The sequence below is a fragment of the Echeneis naucrates genome, chromosome 14, assembly GCF_900963305.1.
Source record: "Echeneis naucrates chromosome 14, fEcheNa1.1, whole genome shotgun sequence".
Lineage (NCBI taxonomy): Eukaryota > Metazoa > Chordata > Actinopteri > Carangiformes > Echeneidae > Echeneis > Echeneis naucrates.
Window position 1 is genome coordinate 21,526,689 of NC_042524.1, and position 20,342 is coordinate 21,547,030.

Below are 20,342 nucleotides of genomic sequence, written 5' to 3' on the forward strand. Positions count from 1 at the left end.
AAGGTGATCCAGAAACCTACCAAGTCTACCTACCACCAAGCAAGTAAATTCATTGTTGAATTTCTGCTTAATATAAGTTCTAGAAGAAATTAATAAGAGATGAAGTAGGTACTTGTACTGAAAAAGTGAGATGAAATTAAGTCTGCACATGGGTGTCATAAATAAGCCCTGGGAAGTTACTTTTTTTTTTGGGGAACTTCTTCAGCTGTTTCCTGCAGGCAGCCATCATTAGTTACTCACACGGAATCCCTTTTTTATATTGTTGATGCTGACATCAACATATATGAGTAAATTTGGTCTGGTCTTTGACTGTGTTGACCAGGGGTGGAAAATTAGCTCCACACTAGCACACTAGCTCCACGCAAATATTTCAACGCCCAGACTTGGGCATTGTGCGCTTGCAGATCCGGCTCGCACGATCATTAAAGGCTGAATGAATGTTTATGAAAAAACAAAATCTAAATCAAGCTGTGGCAGAAAGCATTGTGGAATAGACAGCTAACATATACTTTCTGCCTTATCTCTTGATGGAAATCACACTTAAACTGATCAAAAATATCCACATTTTATTTATTTTATTATTTTTTATATTGTTTTTCACTGGTTATTCCCCTGTTTCCGAAGAATGTTGGATCACAGTCTGTGATTTCTGAGTCGGGAACCCATCATAACTGAGTTTGCGCCATCTTGCCTGCAGGTGGTGGTATACATTCAGAGAGCAGCAGCCCTATTTGTAATACCGTGAAGAAGAGAAGCCATGGTGTTTTCCTGGGTGGATGGCCTGCACTGGATCTAGCTTGTCAAAACTGCACTGAACCGAGAGCAACGTGGGATAAAAATCATTGAAATGTGTGTAAAAGCTTGCTATTGAATGATCGTATAACGCAATTAGCTGACGGGCCTGTTGGTCGCAGCTGATAAGAATAGCTGTGTGAAAGCCTCGCAAGAAACGACGATACATCAGTACCCGACAAGCAAGAATATGATCGCTAATGTAAGAAGGTTAACAAAAAATAAACAACTCCAATTATGATAGTCCCGAAGGCGTTAGGATTATTACAATACAGTGATTAAAATCTTGTAAAACGTACGCATTGAAAAGGAGTGTTTTAGCTATAATAAACGAACTAATACGTAACTGTGAGCTTTAATTAGCGTAGTTGAGTCTAACTTGGGTGACATGTATGTCAAAGCGTGAATTGATGATTTGGTACTTGAAGTGCACAATAGAAATAGATTAATTATCAAATACTGTTAGGTTGGCCATTAACTACATTTACAGAAGTAAATCATGTTATCTTCGCACGTACTTCCGTAGAATGTTAATTTATCTTAGGTAGCATACAGCTTTCGCTAACTGCTCTCAGCTTTACATGTGAGCGTTAGCATTAGCTAAGTATTTTGAATAACAGCCGCCCACAATTGCAACACCAATAAATTAGCTTAATAGCGTGTTTCGAAGTCATGAAGATGATAAATTGAACCACTTCATGGCTAATAATTCAATATTTTCTTTCTCTTACTTACTTGAGCAACACGATTTATTGCACGTGATAGTTTAACGTTAGCGTTATTAGTTGTAAACGTTTCACTTCTCAGTTCAGTAGCTTTCCCTGTATAAGGATCAGATCACATTCACGTCCTACAAAGTAGCTTCATAGAAAGGTAGGCAAGGCCCTTGTAATTTGTGTTTCGTGGTCCGTTTTCTCTCCATCTAATTTCAGTACTCACTCACAACTCATTAATTCATTACTTTGTAGCTGTGATTCGCACAGTTAGTCCTCCAGAGATTTTATCTATTCTGAAATTAAATGCAAACCATAACTATAGAGAAATTAGCTAGTTTTAATATGTTCTTTCGATATTGCAGTTAAACAGCATTAAATAATCATACGGAGGAGTAGTTTGAGTCACTCCATAAAAGTAGATAGAATTTTGCAGATATTTCAATCACCCAAACCCTGCTTGATAGATAGTCCAAATTGTATACCCCTAAGTATGTGTTACTGTTCCTGTTTCCATTAAGAATTTGGTTTATCAATTCATAAGATGATTCGAGCTGATTACTTTGCTATCTGATCTCATTTGCCTCAGTAAGGTAGCATCTTATTATCTACTGATGTCACATTAATAGTATGCATTCACAGAAAACACATTTCTGCTTGTTTCATTCATCAGGTACTGTTGGAATTTGAACCTGTGACTGAGACTTGAACAGGAGTGAAAGAGTAATCCACTGTTCCCCTTCCCGACTTCTCGTTCTTGACACTCTTCGAAACTGATCTCTCATCATGAATGAAGTTAATATAGTCAGAGAGGGTTGGCTCCACAAAAGAGGTAAGGTATTGTCATGTTAACCAAGGCTTAGCATAAGTAGGGGAAGAGTTTTGGCTCAGTTTTATAAGCACCTAGAATTATTACCATCTCAGTCAGATAGAAAAAATACCAGTGGGGTTCCTGTTTGAAATTTGTCCTCAAATTCCCTTTCTCTTTCTGGCCAGGTGAATATATCAAAACATGGAGACCCAGGTATTTCATCCTAAAAAGTGATGGTTCCTTCATTGGCTATAAAGAGAAGCCTGATGTAAATGACCAGACTTCGCCACCGCTCAACAACTTCTCAGTAGCAGGTCTGTCCTCCAGATGCTTACTTAACAAATAAGATGGTCTAATGATGAAAAACTATCATTTTCAGTGTGATGTTTTGAGATAGTGACCATTCTGAATCTAGCAGTTTTTTTTCATTGTGTGTTTTATAGAATGCCAATTAATGAAGACAGAAAGACCCCGACCAAACACATTTGTGATTCGTTGCCTACAGTGGACCACCGTCATTGAACGCACCTTTCATGTGGACAGCAATGAAGAGAGGTAAATTATGCAAAAGGATTAAATATTTACATCAAGCTACCATGTCTGTCCAAGATGGCGTGTGATGATGATTATACATCACAGGGCCAACACAGAGACAAATAACCACTCACACTCATACCTATGGGCATTTAAGAGTCCCCAATCAACCTAAACATGCATGTCTCTAGACTACTTTTCTATTCAGCGGTATGCAAAAGAAAATCTAATCTGATGTTTAAGTCAAGAAATGCCTTAGTTTTTCTGGGATTTTCTTTTCAGGGAGGAGTGGATGCGTGCAATCCAGTCTGTGGCAAATAGTCTAAAGATGCGAGAACAGGAGGATGAGGAGCCAATGGACATGTTTGGCTCACCCAGTGAAAGCAGCCTGGAGGAGATGGAAGTGGCTATGTCCAAGGGCCGCACCAAAGTGGTGAGAGGATCAGTTGTTGCTGACCTTACGCTTTGTTGACAGTTGTTTTTTACACTATAATTTTTGTAGTATTGTAGCCCTACCAAACTCCTTATAAAATTATTTAAGCAGACCCAACAGATCCCCTCATGAGCAAACACTTGAAACAAAAAAATAACTATAAGCTCTATCATATAGAAAAGTTTTGCCTGGTCTTGAAAATTGCTAAGGAGTCTGCCCCCAGATCAATACTTGAAGTTGGTTCCATAGAAGAGGAGCCTGATAATTGAAAGATCTGCCTCCCGATTTACTCTTAGAGACTCTAGGAACCAGGAGTAAAGAAAGGAGAGCGGAGTAGCCTATTAGGACAGTAAGGAAGTATGAGCTCTCTGAGATATGATGGGGCTTGGTCATTAAGAGTTTTATGTGTTAACAGAAGGATTTAAATTCTGTTCTGAATTTTACCAGCAGCCAATGAAGAGAAACTAAAACAGGATAAATGTGATCCCTTTTTCTAGTTCCTGCCAAAAATTGAATTGAAAGCAACTGGACTTAGGTTTGTCAAAGAAGACGTTTCCACTTATCCAAGGGGCTTCATCAGTTCATAACGCATCGGTCTGACTAGTCCTCACTAGTCCTAAGTCCAGTTGCTTTCGTTTCAATTGTTGGCCGGATATGACTATAACGTGGATGAATGAGAATATACACAGACATTTTTCTAGTTCCTGTTAATATTTGTGCAGCAGCATTGATCAGCTCTACAATGAATAGCTCAATTAAGTAGAAAATCTCTTTAAAGAGGCTAGTCGATACTGGGTCAATCAGACAGGATGATGATCTGGATGATGAAGCAATAGAAGCTAGTTCTGAAAGATTCAGAAATGAGAATGACTCCAAATGTAAAATAGGCTTTGCAGTTGAATCCAGAGTTGCTGTATTCATTGGAAGATTATTGTCTCATGTAGGTAAGAGCTGATGGATTATTTCTCTGATTGTTATAATTTTATCTGTAAAAAAGCCCATAAAATCATCACTGCTGAGAGCTAAGGGGATCGCTGGTTCAACTGAACTATGACCCTCTGTCAGCCTAGCTACAGTGCTGAAGAGAAACCTGGGGTTGTTCTTGTTTTATTCCATTAGCGCTAAGCATTACAGAGAGCTTTTTTATAAGTTTTTAAGCTTTCTTTCCAGACTAGGTGAAACACTTCTGAGTTGCTGGACCGCCATTTTCTTACACAATAAAACATTTAGAAAAAAAAAAAGGAGGAGATTCACGCTTGTTTTTCATAGCCAGCAAAGCAGTTTCCCATTATCAATATACTTATGACTTAGGTAACACATAACTGGAAGAAACAGTGTCATCACATATATACATGCACAACCCACACAGATGCAGGGGAGAAAGAGTCAGTTGCTAGCTGTCGTGTAAGCTGGTAAACCTGATCTATCATGTCCAATGTCTGAGTCTATGCTCCTAAAACTGTTGGTGCCGCTGCCTAAGGCAGTTTTTTAAATGGGCTATTCTGGTAAACCGCTTCTCTTTTTTCTGTTACATTAGCTCAGATCTGTGTTCAAACTGTTTTTTAAATACCATGTTTCTACCTTATAAATGCCATTTTTATATAAGGAAGCACATTTTATATATACACTTTCAGAGTAGATGTTTACCAGCTTCTGTGTTGGTAACATTGCTGTAACAAAGAACATTTCGATGTTTCCAAATCAGAATTCCTGCCTCAACAAGTAACGTGGAGTCACTAGTCAAATCCATTTAGATAAGGAGCCACAAAATCTTCTCAGTTCATACCTCAATTCTCACAGCTTGATTTATTTTTTTGTCATCTTTCAACACAGTTGTCTCAGACAAATAATCACTCCACAAACTGCTTGCTGGTATGATGTCATTGTGTAATCAACTGGTCTCTTCTCAGAAGAAGTGCCTTTAAAAATAAGGCACAATGTGGAATCTGTAGTTCATGCAACATGGCTTTTATGTGAGAGACACGCATCCACTGCATGCAGTGTGTCTGTTTTGACCTCTTCAGATTAGTGCTAAAATGCACTGACACTGTTATAGGACTAAGGTTAAATTTTGGAAGCTATATGATCTTTGTAGGTACTCCATACCAACATGAAAACCCACAGGTGAAGTGGGGTGGAAGTTTGAATGTCTCTAGGTCTGGATTAGGGATGCAATGATTATAGATTGTGGTTGTACGATTATAGTCTGAGGAATAATCACGTTTTCACGATTATCCTGATGATGATGATGATGATGATTATTATTATTATTATTATTATTACTACTATTATTATGCATTAATTAATTTCACAACACTACTAATGAACTAATGCATAAAATCACATGAAAATTCTTTTGAGATTTTAATTTATCATAATTAATTGCTATCAGAAATAACAGTAATAAAAATAATACAGTGCCACTAACGTAATTCAACTTTGAGGTGTTACCTTTACTTTGATGTGTAAAGCTGGGTGGTGAACCCGCAAATGCTGCATCCAGTTTGATGTGCTTTACCTTTAGCTGCAACTTTTCGGCAGGTTTTGCAGACAGATGATCTATTGTTTTGAATGACTCCCTGGTCATTCTTGCTGTATCCAAAATACTCCCACACTGCCGACTTCCCTTTTTTCTTCGGTGGAAACAAAGCTTTGCTGCTTGGTCCTTCTTTCATTGTTTAACAAAGGTAGTGTAGCCTCCATGCCCCTTGATACGCACGGCAATGTACACTGTGTGCACAATTATTAGGCAAGTGATTATTTTGACCATATCATCTTTTTATCCGTAATTTCCAACTCCAAGCTGTATAAACTTGAATGCTTATTGGATTTAATGCATATCAGGTGATGTGTATTTATGTAATGAGGGACGGTGTGGCCTAAGGAGATCAACACCCATATCAAGGTGTGCAGAATTATTAGGCATCTTCTTCTACTCAGGAAAATGGGCCAAAAAAGAGATTTAACTGACTCTGAAAAGTCAAAAATTGTAAAAAGTCTTTCAGAGAGATGCACCAATATCTAAGATATTGGGGCGTGATCACAGAATCATCAAACGTTTTGTTGCAAATAGTCAACAGGGTCGCAAGAAACGTGTTGAGAAGAAAAGATGCAAATTAACTGCCAATGATTCAAGAAGAATCAAGCATCAAGCTACCAGGAACCCACTATCCTCCAGTGGCGCCATATTCCACGACTGCAACCTACCTAGAGTGTCAAGAAGTACAAGGTTTGCAGTTCTCAGAGACATGGCCAAGGTAAGAAAGGCTGAAACCCGACCACCTCTGAACAAGACACATAAGTTGAAACGTCAAGAATGGGCCAAGAAATATCTGAAGACAGATTTTTCAAAGTTTTTGTGGACTGATGAGATGAGAGTGACTCTTGATGGACCAGATGGATGGGCCCGTGGTTTGGATCAGTAACGGACAGAGCGCTCCACTTCGACTCAGATGCCAGCATGGTAGAGGTGGGGTACTGGTATGAGCAGGTATTATTAAAGATGAGCTAGTTGGACCTTTTTGGGTTGAAAATAGACTCAAAATCAACTCTCAAACCTACTGCCAATTTTTAGAAGACACTTTCTTCAAGCAGTGGTACAGGAAAAAGTCCATCATTCAAGGAGACTTTGATTTTTATGCATCAAAGTACTCCACTGCATGGGTGGCCAGTAAAGCCCTTGAAGATGAAAAACCAATGGCATGGCCCCCTTCTTCACCTGATTTAAACCCTATTGAGAAATGTTGGGTTGGCTATATTGGTCACTGAAGGTTTTTTTTTTTTTTTTTTTTTTTTTTTTTTCAGAAACGTTTATTTGTAAGTTTTGAGTGTATTCTCACTTTAACAGGTGAAAATAAACAAGTGAGATGGGAAAATCTTTGTTTTTCATTTAGTTGCATAATTTTTCTGCACACTAATAGTTGCCTGATAATGGTGTACATAGATATTCTCTTAAGAAAGCCAAAACTTCAGTTTTACTAAAATGTTCAGGTTCGAGGTTTTGTTAACATTTTGGAGTTTGGTTTTTAAATTTGTTTTTACACAGCTATCCAATAAACTATAAAATCCACATTTGTAATGAATTCGCCTTGTGTATTTCACAGAATATGAGTGACTTTGAGTACCTTAAGCTGCTTGGCAAGGGGACATTTGGGAAGGTGATTCTGGTTAAAGAGAAGTCCAGTGGAGTACATTATGCCATGAAAATACTGCGCAAAGAGGTCATAATAGCCAAGGTGAGTGGTGTGTTTGTGTGCCATTGCCTTAAGGTAAAGCATTGTTATACAATATTGTAAGAAGTATTAAATATGTAGACATTTTGCGAGAAGCAAGAAGATTCAGAGACTCTCACTTCTGCTAGAAATGTATCCACATTTTTTTTTTTTTTTTTTAAATCCCTGACAAAGAAGACACCCCTTTACCAAATCTATTTGATGTAGCAAATTGTTTGCAGATATGTTCATTTCCATTCTTTGGAAGCATGCAGGTAGCATAGTGGTTAGTGCTGTTACGCCAAGGTAACAGGTTCGGTTCCTCGGCCTGGGGCCTTTTTGTGCAGTCTGCATGTTCTCTCCTTGCCTATGTGGGTTTCCTCCAGATACTCCAGGTTCCTCCCCGTCTGAAGACATGCATGTCTAGGTTAACTGGTGACTGTAAATTGCCAGAAAGTCTTGAGTGTGAGTGGTTGTTTGTCTCTTTCTGCCTCTGTGTGTTTGGCTACATCATACTTAACTTAAGTAATAGAGGAAGGTGCTCCAGGCTTTAATGATTTGGGTTTTTGGCTTTGAACTCTATATCCAAGTTCTAGGACTTTATTGTGAAACCAATACAGAACAGCTTTAAATCTCCCTTTTTTTTCTTTTTTTCTTTTTTTTTTCTGTAATGGACCTCAAAAGGTGATTCCACTGGTTCTAAAGAAGTCATACTTCCTTGAAGCATATGTGCAAATGGCCCCACTACTCTTCAAGCACTAGATTTTTTTTTTTTTTTTTTTTTTTTTAGCCCAGTAAATGTTTTCCAAATGCATGTTCTTAGTCTGATTTAAATTCTTATTCAGTGTGACATGATGTTAATTTTGAAATTATATGTTCCTTTAGAGGCAAATTCATCTGAAAAATTTGAAAATACATGCTGAGAATCTTAATTCCTTTGCTCATTAACAGTGTATCCTTATTCTGCTTTTCATAACTGAAAATAAAGTCTAGTTTTTCTTTTTTTTACTGTTTGTATTTCACTTTCACTGAAATTCATGTCTTTGTATTACACTGTACCTGCAGTAATCTGTTTGGTTTTGTTTTTTTCCGTCATTTCACATAAAGCACTTCCCTTTTATGCACACAGCCACACACTGTACAAACATTTATTTGCAGAACCTTTGTTTGAAAGAATGTCTATCCGAAAGAAACTTCTAATGAAAAGATATTCATTAGAAGTTGATTTGTTTACTAGACTTCTACAGGTTGAGGTCGGTTGATTTGAGCCTCTTCTGTTTAATGCCCAACATTTTTATTTATTATTACATACAGAGATGGCGTCTATGCTACAAAGTCATGATTCTAATGATGTGTTTGTTGGCAGGATGAGGTGGCCCACACAGTTACAGAGAGCAGAGTGCTACAAAATACGCGACATCCCTTCCTTACGGTGAGAACACTTACCAATGATCCACTTGATAATAGTTTTTACACCACTGTCTCAAGTTCAGGTCAGTATAGTTCAGTTCAAAAAACTTCACATATCCCAAAATGGGGAATTCAGTTAGGTCAGTCTCAAAGCTCGAGGTAAATAGTTCCTGACACACAATTAAAAAGGATGTCAGTATAAAGAAACGTCCTCAATGTTGGGAGGACCACCATTTTGATCCAGATTAAAATGCACAAACAGAGCATAGAATTAGGAAGGCCCTTTATACATGTGACTATTTAATCAACCATACACATGGCAGGAAACAATGCATAAAATTCTGCAGATGGAGGTTAAGAATGTCAGTTAATGTTTACAGTGACTCTGACTTAAGCATGATTTTTGGTGTCTTATGAGCTGGTTTGTGTTTCTGAAACTGGTTTGAGTCTTTCTGAACCATGTATGGAGAGAGAGATAATACTTGGATAATGCTTCCTGTCATCAACATCATCATGACATCTAGGGACTGTCATTGCATCAAAATGCTAACAGTTTGTCCAATACTTTGGTTTATTGCGTAATCTTATTCCCATTAGCCCCCCCTCTAATTGCTGTGTAGTACTAAAGCATGACAATGGTAGTTGGCATACTACAATATTTTAAGCCTTAAGCTCAGAGGAGAGACTGTGTCAGAACTAAATGAGGAACTCATATTTTAAGAAATCACTTATTGAAAGTATTCAATGTCAATACTTAGCACTAATGTTCTCGGTGCCACTCACATAACCTGTAGATGCTCTTGTTTTCTTCTCTCGACTTCAGTTGCAGACATTTAATTTCTATATAAACTTCTTTCAGACTTTTTGTGTCATGCTGTTCTCCTAAATGCCTATGATTTGATTTGACCAACAGCTCTGTTTATCATGCAGACTACTCAACTTTGATTTATGATTAAGATTTGATTTATGAAACCTTGTCAGCCATCCCTGTTTTCTTCACAGCCAGCTTTCAGCATAGTGCCTCTAAATCTGAAATGGTTGGTCCTTCCATCAACATTATATAGTTTTACATCACAAATTTAAACTCTCTATGATTTAAAGTGTGCAGGGATCCACTGTCTTCAACCCCTCAGATATTTTTGTCCTAATTTTCTTCCTGCAGACACTGAAATATGCTTTCCAAACCCATGATCGGCTCTGCTTTGTAATGGAATATGCCAATGGAGGCGAGGTGAGACCTCACATACATGTATCTTAGTCACATGGATAGATACTAATGTCACATGGTATTAACAGTTTATTGTGCGTACACAGATTATTTTCTAACTGACAAGTGCTCTTTTCCTGCCCTCGCCTCTTTCAGCTCTTCTTCCACTTGTCACGGGAACGAGTTTTCACAGAAGACCGGGCACGCTTCTATGGTGCAGAGATTGTGTCAGCACTTGAGTATCTTCATTCACGTGACGTTGTTTACCGTGATCTGAAGGTGAGTAGTAATCATATCTATCAACTTTGAAACTAAACTATAATGTCCACAGAAGTAGTAAATCTGGAATTCAGAGAAGATTATTAGAAAAAGATAATTGGTGGTTTCAACAGGACATTACACAATGCGATCTACTAAAAGGAAGCTATCTTACTCAATCCTCCAGTGATCTTTATACAGAGTGGATCTTCTTCTCTCACAAGCTGTCTTTGGGAAGTGCTAGTAGTGTGCAAAGTACACACAGCCCCAAAAAAAGCATACTTTCATTTAAGCCTGACATTAAGTTAATCAGAATAAGTGATGCCTGAAACGACATGCCACCACTGACAGTCGCACTCAGTAAATCTGCCTCTTCTTTCAAGTAATAGTAGTTTTTCTGGCTATTCAAGCAGAAGCTGCATTATAAGACAAGTAATTATTTGAAGTGATACCATTAATTACAATATACATGGCTTATATCCCTGACGCTGATTCCTAGGAGCAATTAGGAACATCTATACTGTTAAAGGGAATTTAAACAATTTCAAGTACTTAATACTAGGGCTGAAATGATTCCTCGAATAATTCGAGCACTTGATTACAAGAAATGCTCAAAGAATTTCCTCTGCCTCAAGGAATTGTTACATTTTTACAGAGCATGATATTTCCCCCACCACTTTTAATGTGGCACAATGTGCTGATGTCACGCACACAAATGAAGGAGGGGCAGACATATTTGGTTTTAGCAGCAGGAAGAGAGAGACAAAGCGCAATGCGTCATACTCCAAAAGCCATGCCCACAGAGGGGAAAATGATTGACAGCTCTCCATTAGCTTTGTACTGTGTGAAGGTGTCTCTTGACTATTTCACGGGGCATACGAACTGCTAAATGTACACTTACGAAATCTGTACGTTGAATTTTGAGACTGCCCTGACGTTGCAGGTCAACCAACGTCAACATTGGCTGAAAAAACTGTTGATCAAATGTATGTTTCTGATTGACAGATTCATCAGCCAATCAGGCATGTTTGCTTTCAGCCAATCATATGGCTCCTTACATTTCTCCACACTTAAACAGTTAGCCACCGTCATCGTTATGGCAACAATAAACATGTCTCAAATGCGGCATGTAACATACAGTCACATAGGGTTAGGGTTAGGGTAACTTTGCTAAGCTGGACGCTTCAACTAATTCAGTAACACTGCATGGTTTACATTGAGGGGATAGTCAGATAAATGTTACTGACAGGTTGAGGTTGATGAAGTCTCTCCATGCAATTGGTTTTAGTGTCAAAATCAATGGCGAGCTCTTGATTGTTTTCCCCTGTGGTATGAACGTGGCTTAAATGTGCTCTCTCTATGGAGATCAGACGTGACGACAACGAAAACATGTATACTTATAGTTGTTCTTTAACTAATCAAAAGTATGTTTAATCCGATTACCCAATTAATCGATGGCGTTTTCAGTAGAATACTCGATTACTAAAATATTCAATAGCAGCAACCCTACTCAATACACAATGCAATGCTTGGCCTCATTCTTGTGTATTAGTGTATACTCCACCACTTCACTTCTATTTTCCACAACATAGTTTGTAAACCGCCAAACAAACATTTCAGATTGTCACCAAAAATTATGTCACAGTACCAGGAAAAAATGCAATTTCATCAAGCAATTTTATAGAAATTCACATGCATCCAGTAACATCCAAACAGAAGTCACAACACTGCCTGGGCAAAAAATTGTATTTGTTGGGTCAGTTGTGCGCAAATCGTGCACTTAAAAAAAGCATCTCAGTGCGTGATTCCAAGGCTACGTTTTGTCCATGAAACCTACTGCTGAAACTAAATCTTAGAAAGCAAACTATTATTTTCTCTTGATTAAAACCTCTTTGTAACCTGATTTGTCCTATTCGATGATCTTGATAATTAAATTTGATCAGTATTTTGTTTCATTCTCTCTCAGCTGGAGAACCTGATGCTGGACAAGGATGGCCACATCAAAATCACTGATTTCGGTCTTTGTAAGGAGGGCATTACTCCAGATGCTACCATGAAAACCTTTTGCGGGACTCCTGAATATCTAGCACCTGAGGTAAGCCATTGAAATTGACTTAGTGGCGGATTTATTTTCAAACACACTTGCTGGGTACAGAAATTTCCCACAAATTTTACATTTCTTTGTGTGCATGTGTTGTGCAGGATTTTGGAAATTCTCAGTACTTTCTTGCCAATAGCTTATGTCTGTACCAATGTTGAGATATTAATAGTTCAGTATTCGTAGTATAAAACTAAAATCTCTTAAGTTGCAATGCCAAGGTTATATACCATTTATCCATAAAATTATGGCCACTGAAATGTTTAGTGTATGCCATCTAGTTACCATCTCACCTGTAAATTCCTGGGATATTTATATAAAGTATCAAGTTAATTTTTTTTTCCTCAAGTTGCTGTGTTGCTTGGGTACCAAACGCCAAGACACCAGCTGAAATCTATCAGTAGTCAGAAGCAGTCCTGCCCCTTGTCAGTGCAAATTAATATCAGCTGCTTCAGTCCCAACTGATGGCCTATAAAAAGGTGTCTTATTGCTATGGTGTCACACAAGAAATAGCTCATGATGGGTAAAAGCAAGGAACTCTCAAGACCTTCACAACCTTATTGTTGTAAGAAAATGGCCAAGTTTAACTTCATAACCAACTTTGACAGGGACCAAACTAAGATGTCTAGACAGCTGGGTCGGAACATCTCCAACATAGCAATGCTGCTCTATATTACAGCAGGTAAAATAAGTTTTGAACATGTCACCATTTTTCTCAGTAGATATTTCTAAAGCTGCTACTGACATGACATTTTCACCAGATGTCTGTAACAATCCATTCAACTCGCACATGCAAGGAAATCAAACGTTAGATGTGCATAAGTTATGTGATAAAATGGAATGGCACAGGGAAAAAGTATTGAATACATGAAGAAATCGAGGTGCAAAAAGGTACCAAACGCCAAGACACCAGCTGAAATCTATCAGTAGTCAGAAGCAGTCCTGCCCCTTGTCAGTGCAAATTAATATCAGCTGCTTCAGTCCCAACTGATGGCCTATAAAAAGGTGTCTTATTGCTATGGTGTCACACAAGAAACCGCTCGTGATGGGTAAAAGCAAGGAACTCTCAAGACCTTCACAACCTTATTGTTGCAAGACACACTGATGGCATTGATTCCAGAATGATTTCTAAACTTCTCACTGTTCCAGTGAGCACTGTTGGGGCCATAATCAAGAAGTGGAAACATAATTGAGCATAAATTGGCTGTAACCAGGTGCTCCTCACAAGATTTCTGATTTCAGTCAAAGGAATCCAAGAGCCAAGGACTACTTATGGAGAGCTTCAGAAAGACCTGAAATTAGCAGGTACAATTGTTTCAAAGAAAACAATAAGTAACGCACTCAACAGCTATGGCCTGTATACATGCTCACCATGCAAGACTCCATTGCTGAAGAAAAAATATGTTAAGGCTCATTTAGTTTGCTGCACAGCATTTAGACAAGCCTGTGAAATACTGGGAGGATATAGTCCAGTCAGATGAAACCAAAATTGAACTCTTTGGATGCCATAATAAAGATTTTATTGGAGGTCAAATGGCACAGCACCATACCAACTTTGAAATTTTGTGGTGGGAACATCATGGTGTGGGGCTGTTTTTCAACATATGGCACTGGAAAAATGTATGTAACTGAAAGAAGGATGAATGGGAAAATGTACTGCAACATTCTTGATTAAAAATCTGTTGCCATCTACCAGGATGACGAAGATGAACCGAGGATGGACATTTCAGCAAGATGAAATGATCCCAAACACACAGCCAAGGAAACTCTCACTTGGTTTCAGAAAAAGAAAATAAAGCTGCTAGAATGGCCCATCCAATCACCTGACTTGAATCCAATAGAAAATCTATGGACAGAATTAAAGATTAGTTCATAGAAGAGGCCCACAAAACCTTCAGGATTTGAAGACTGCTTGTGTGGAAGAATGGGCCAAAGTCACACCAGAGCAATGCATGCAACTAGTTTCTCCATACAGGAGGCGACTTGAAGCTGTTATTACCAACAAAGGCTTTTGTACGAAGTATTAAATAAATTTAAGTAAGTGTGTTCAATACTCTTTCCCTGTGTCATTCCATTTTATTACACATAATGTAATTTATGGACATCTAAGGTTTGATTTCTTTGCATATGTGGGTTCCATGGCTTGTTACCGACATCTGGTGAGAATTTAATGTCAGTAGCACCTTAAGAAATATATTTACTGAGAAAAATTGTGACGTGTAAAATACTTTTTACCCGCTGTATGTTCTTGGTCTGCAGTGATCCAAACCTACCAAAAGTGGTCCAAGGATGGAAAACCTGTGCACCGGACACACGGTCCTGAATAGTTAGTTACTGTCAGTCAATCCAGGAAAAGTGATCTTGCAATAAATAACACAAATTCAAACAAACGCTCCCATAATTGCAGCAACTTGCAATTTTTCAGATTTCCCATGATTTTTCTGCAAAACATTCAGATGCGTATGGGAGTGCAAAATCTTAAAAAGCAAACTATTTTTTTCATGATTAAAACCCCTTTTGTAACCTCATCTGTCTCATCTCATCTATTTGATTATGACAATCAGCAACTACAGTAGATGGCTGCTCCAGTCACAAGCGTAATCTCAGCAGGGCCTAAGACTCAATACCTTGCTGTTGCCAAAAGAGGGCAATAAATTATATAATAAATGCAAACAGACAACCTATCCTTCATGAGATCAGATTAAAAGACATTAGTTCGCCTTACTACTGCTCTAATTGTCTATGTTCAGCTCATCTGTCAATGAGTCTTTCTAGCCACTAGGTTGAATATTTAAATATTTTTGTACAGTCATTCATATTTAACTGTACAAAACAATTTAATTATGCAAGTTTGAGACTTTGCCCCTACCTTACATTTGTTTACTGAAAGTATTAGTTTTTATGAAATTAAATATCTCTGCATAGTTATAGAATCTGTTGATCAACTCAAACTGTTGTCTGATTGTATCGTGCAATAGACTATATCACAAAACCTGCCTTTAAAAACATCATCTTCTTCAGGTCCTAGAAGATAATGACTACGGCCGGGCAGTGGACTGGTGGGGTCTGGGTGTAGTCATGTATGAGATGATGTGTGGCCGTCTGCCTTTCTACAACCAGGACCATGAGCGCTTGTTTGAGCTCATCCTCATGGAGGAGATCCGCTTCCCCAAAAACCTGTCACCTGAGGCCAAGTCCTTGCTGGCTGGTTTACTTAAGAAGGATCCAAAACAGAGGTGTTTACCCAAACTGATCATGTCTCTGTATCCCTTCTGGAAATGCCTACTTAATTCTGACATTCTTTTTGTACTGACAGGTTAGGTGGAGGGACCAATGATGCCAAAGAAGTAATGGGTCACAAATTTTTCATTATCATTAACTGGCATGATGTGGACCAGAAGAAGGTAGGACATTTTGATAGAACAAGTGAAACAGGTTTGCTTATTCCTCAGCAACACAGGGGTCAGGGCTACTGGCTAACTGTTTCTGTTAACTGCAATCAGCTGTTATATCTCTGATTTCATTCACTTGTTGTGCCTTGACATATTATATTATATTGAGGTTGATTTACTTTTATTATTGCAACTAAATATCTTGTGCGTGACCGTCACATGCCCTCCCTGGAAGCTAGTTTGTTGATTTTTATTGATTGAAATGACATTTGAGTGGCAGGGAGGGCAGTGCTACACCTCAGTGAATATAAGGGGGAATAAAGGACAGACAAAATGTGGAAAGATGGACAGGGGAAGGGAAGCAGGAGGTGCTGGTAGGAACTGGAGAGAACTAGTCATGATAGATTGTCAGTGATTTTCATTCATAAGGAAAATTTTTATTTTTATTTTGGTACAAGACTGAGAAATTTTGAGAATTTGAGTCTGAACACTTTCTGAATGTACTGTACATGGCTAATGTGGCTTTTATCACAGATCCTTTTTCATGTGTAAATATTTCATAAATTCTGTATTTTACCAGTCTTTTCCCTGTCCCACCTCAGCTCACTCCACTCTTCAGACCACAAGTGACATCAGAGACAGACACCCGGTACTTTGATGAAGAGTTCACAGCACAGACCATCACTCTCACTCCTCCAGACAAGTGTAAGTGTCATCTGACAGTGATAGAACCTTCCCGAACAAGTTCTGGTTTCATGACTTGTATGTGGCAACTGAGTTCTGCTCTCTCCTTCTAGATAACAGTCTGGACTGTGAGGATCCTGGCCAGCAAGCACATTTCCCCCAGTTTTCCTATTCTGCTAGCATAAGAGAGTGATAGCATCTCAGACACACACACACACACACAAACACACACACGTGGCCACATCCTTTACAGCTACACAATGAGCAGAATCTCAGTTAGTGAGGAGGTTTGGTAGTGGCAGGATCTAAGTGCCTCAGTGGTGGCCACTTTCTCTTTAGAAACCTCCTCCATCCACACTACAGACAAAGCCTTACAGGCTGTACTGTATCAGGCTGGACTTCAGTACTTCACTTTGTTAACATAACTCAAGAACACAATCAAGCACCCTCAGATGGCCTGTAAACAGCTGCTGCTGCTTTTTCAGACTGTAGACCACCAGTCATTTTTAAACTCTTCCTTCGTGATCTTATAAGAAGCCATCCATAGCTCCTTCAAAGGTTTCAAAGTGCTCTTCTTAACAGCTAGCTGTTACCACTGGCGGTAAGACATACATGAGGGATGAAGAAGCGTGGCAGTTTGGTGTTTATCTATTAGATCTGTGTGGATTTTTTCTTTTTGCTTTGTGTGTGTTTGTTGCTTTTATATATATATATATATATATATATATACATGCGCATCAAAATCAAAAGTTTTATGGAAACCTTGTACAACATGCATTAGCAACAACAGATGGATTGCTAACACTTGGATGATCAAAGTGTCATGGGCAAAAGCTTTCAAAAAGTGAAACACGCAGCAAAGCTGTCCTGCTAAACTGTATGCAATGAAAACAAATGACTTCATCACAGACTGTGATCTTTGTGAACACATCTGTAAAGAGTGACAACAGTTAATGGGAAGTGGGAATACCTTAATGCACAAAGTGTAAATGTTATTTAAACTTTTTTCTTATTCTCATGTCTTGGATTTTCTAGCCCAGCTAAATAAACAGCCGTGTGATTGAAGAGGCTTAAATAGCACTTAATTATTTAACACAGACCTATTTCTTTCAGATGGCCCATGTTCATACGGTAGCCAAAAGCTTCTTGGATTGGCACCAAATTTTTACAAAATGAATAACTGTCAAAAATCTAAATTTGTCACCGAATGGTCAGACAGATTCATTGTCCTGTTGATATATTTTCACTGGGTGGTTTATTATAATATAAACTAATAACTCACTAGTTGTTTTATTTTTATTTTTTTAATAATTGTGACTGATTTCGATGTACTGCTGGCCTCTGACTGTCTGAATGTTCTGGTGCATCCAACTTACTGCTGCTTCTCAAATATCCAGTCAATTTGGATATTTTAAAACATCAACCAGCATGCTGTGTATATCATGAACATGGCCCATTATGAGAGTTTGTTTTTGAGTGCAATCTGGATTTGAAATGTGTTTATTTTTTTTCAGTTGTTCCCACATTTTACTTACAAAATTAAATGATCACCTGCAGAGCTACACTGTTGAGATTTTGCGACACAAAGCGTTATACTGTACATGAAGTTGCACCCAACACTGTGTTGGTGCTCCAGTCTTGTCGCTCTGATAATGACTTGAAGTAATGACTTCTCATTACAGAGCCTATTACAACAAATGCTGTTTTGAAATAATTTCCGTTATTTTTATGTTGTCATGTTTATCTTATAGTTTTACATCTTAACTTGCTGTTTTCTTCTTCATCCTTCCCCTACCTAAACATACTTCATAAATGGTCTCAAATTAAGGAACTTTATAATGGTTGAAAGAAATTTGTTTTTCAGTTACATTATTCATTAAACATTTGGATCAGAACAATGATCCAATACACATTTTTAATTGTCTTTGATACATTGTGATGTCTGGATTCTTTTTCATCCCCTGCCTGTAAGTTGCAGTAGCTTCGTTCCTCTACCACTCACATTGCACTCTTAAGTACTCCTTTTAGTGTAAAGCATACAGAAGTGATGGCAGGTAAGTGACTAGTTTCCTTAAGACAAGAAAGTCCAGCCCTCAATTTGGCAGGTTTCCCTCCTTCAGTCTTGGAGCTGTGTCCGAAAAGCACAGGACAGATGTTACCAGCAGTCAGAGATACAGACTGCTAAACTGATAAACTGGTTGTATTCAGCTTTGCAGATGCTTGTGACCACAGGCTGACTACACAAAGGCTGTTGAGGTTTTTTTTATTTATTTTTTTTCAAAGCTGTTTTGTGGTGATATCAGAACACAGTTACTGTTATATTAACTAGACAGAAAATGTAATCAATTTTGTAAATCATAGAATGCGTAAATATTTCAGCATAATCATGTGCTTCCTAATGAGGATAACAACTGTTCTGTTTTCACTCACTCTGGAAGAATTTGTAACTGGTCACCCGATGTTTGACATCAGCTGTGTTGGAAGGGGGTTTTAATTAAAAGTGGATTGACTATTAATTTCATCAGCTTCTGCGCACAAGTAGCATTGATCTACAATAAAATACAGCAGCTTTGGAATGAACTGCAGTGGCTGTATTGTATTTGGAATCATTTTTACTATTAAATCTCTCCAAGGTCTCATCATGTAAACCAACAACTTGACCTTTAGACCCAATAGCAACCAGGCTATTTAAAAAATGTTTCTTCCATTATTTAACACATACATTCTGGATCTGATCTATATGACAATGTAGATGTTCAACAATTATGTGAACATCTCACTCAAGTGACTCAGGTTTATCAGTGTCACTCACTAGTGTCTTTGAACTCTATATGGGCACCTCGACAATGTGGTTTCTGAAAAAGAATAGTATGAGACTTAAGACCGCTGGACTGATGTAAATGAGAGGGAAGATATGGTTTTTGGATCTGTGAATCACGACAGAGAAAATCTATGCCAGGAAACAAGCCCCTTTGAAACTATCAGACCTGTGCATTAAACCAGGACTGTTGATCAATCTTATCCAAGCTCCAGTGTTATCCCCTGATTAACATCCAGGATAATCATTGTGAAAATCTGCTGTTTTGTAACCAGTTTTCTGATAATTTATCGCCACGTGAAGATTAGTTTCAAACTGTAGGCCTCACACATAGTGTATTACTTTTAAATGAATAAACAATAACTTCACACAAGGAGAGCATGAGGCCGAAAGTGGGATGCTCGGGATTTGCGAAATAGATTGTTACGTAAGTAGGTGACCCTGTGCTCTCTCTGTATCTGTTGTCCAGACACGGTGGAGATGCCGTGTGCTCTGGCCCATTTAGGGGAGCCTCACGGCACCCTTCCCAACCGCCCCAGCAAGGAACATGTGCTGCCGGGTAGCGACCACGCCTCCAGCGTCCATCTCACATGCCGCCGCACACAACCGCTGACTACTTCAAGGTGCTCGGGCGCAAGCAAATAGTCCAGAGTAAAGGATGTCTCCAGACGGCGTTGTGGTCTGTGAGAGGCACCATGAAGACGCGCATTTGAAAACAAATAAATACAGGAACATGCACAATACAATAACAAATCCATAGAAGAATAAAACTAGGCTTTGTGAGTAAGGGCAATATATCAGTACCAGAAAGCAGTAGTCAGTGAAATAAACCCGCGAATTTGGGGTATATCAGTACATCTTCCGGGGCTGTGGATAACAAATATTTTCTCCTTTCACATTTTATCTGACACATGAAAGCAGCAATTGGAATAAAAACTGGTGTGGTGTGGTTCTCTTTGGTGGAAGCGGTGTACAGTAAAA

The 20,342-nt window shown here is 38.4% G+C and overlaps 1 protein-coding gene across 2 annotated transcripts; it reads left to right on the plus strand.

Moving 5' to 3' along the window:
* Window positions 1-745: 745 nt before the first annotated feature.
* Window positions 746-19,107, plus strand: LOC115053901 (RAC-beta serine/threonine-protein kinase-like). 2 transcript variants are annotated; one of them, XM_029518773.1, is made up of 14 exons: window positions 746-849; window positions 2,179-2,337; window positions 2,502-2,630; window positions 2,760-2,871; window positions 3,133-3,283; window positions 7,387-7,518; window positions 8,861-8,926; window positions 10,067-10,135; window positions 10,268-10,390; window positions 12,336-12,464; window positions 15,489-15,703; window positions 15,784-15,871; window positions 16,462-16,564; window positions 16,657-19,107. In XM_029518773.1, exons 2-14 carry the CDS (start codon window positions 2,292-2,294, stop codon window positions 16,734-16,736), a joined length of 1,443 nt encoding a protein of 480 aa, XP_029374633.1. In that variant the 5' UTR covers window positions 746-849; window positions 2,179-2,291; the 3' UTR covers window positions 16,737-19,107. The 2 variants fall into 2 exon arrangements, with proteins under 2 accessions (XP_029374633.1, XP_029374634.1); XM_029518774.1 differs by lacking the exon at window positions 746-849 and adding an exon at window positions 862-994.
* Window positions 19,108-20,342: the final 1,235 nt, after the last annotated feature.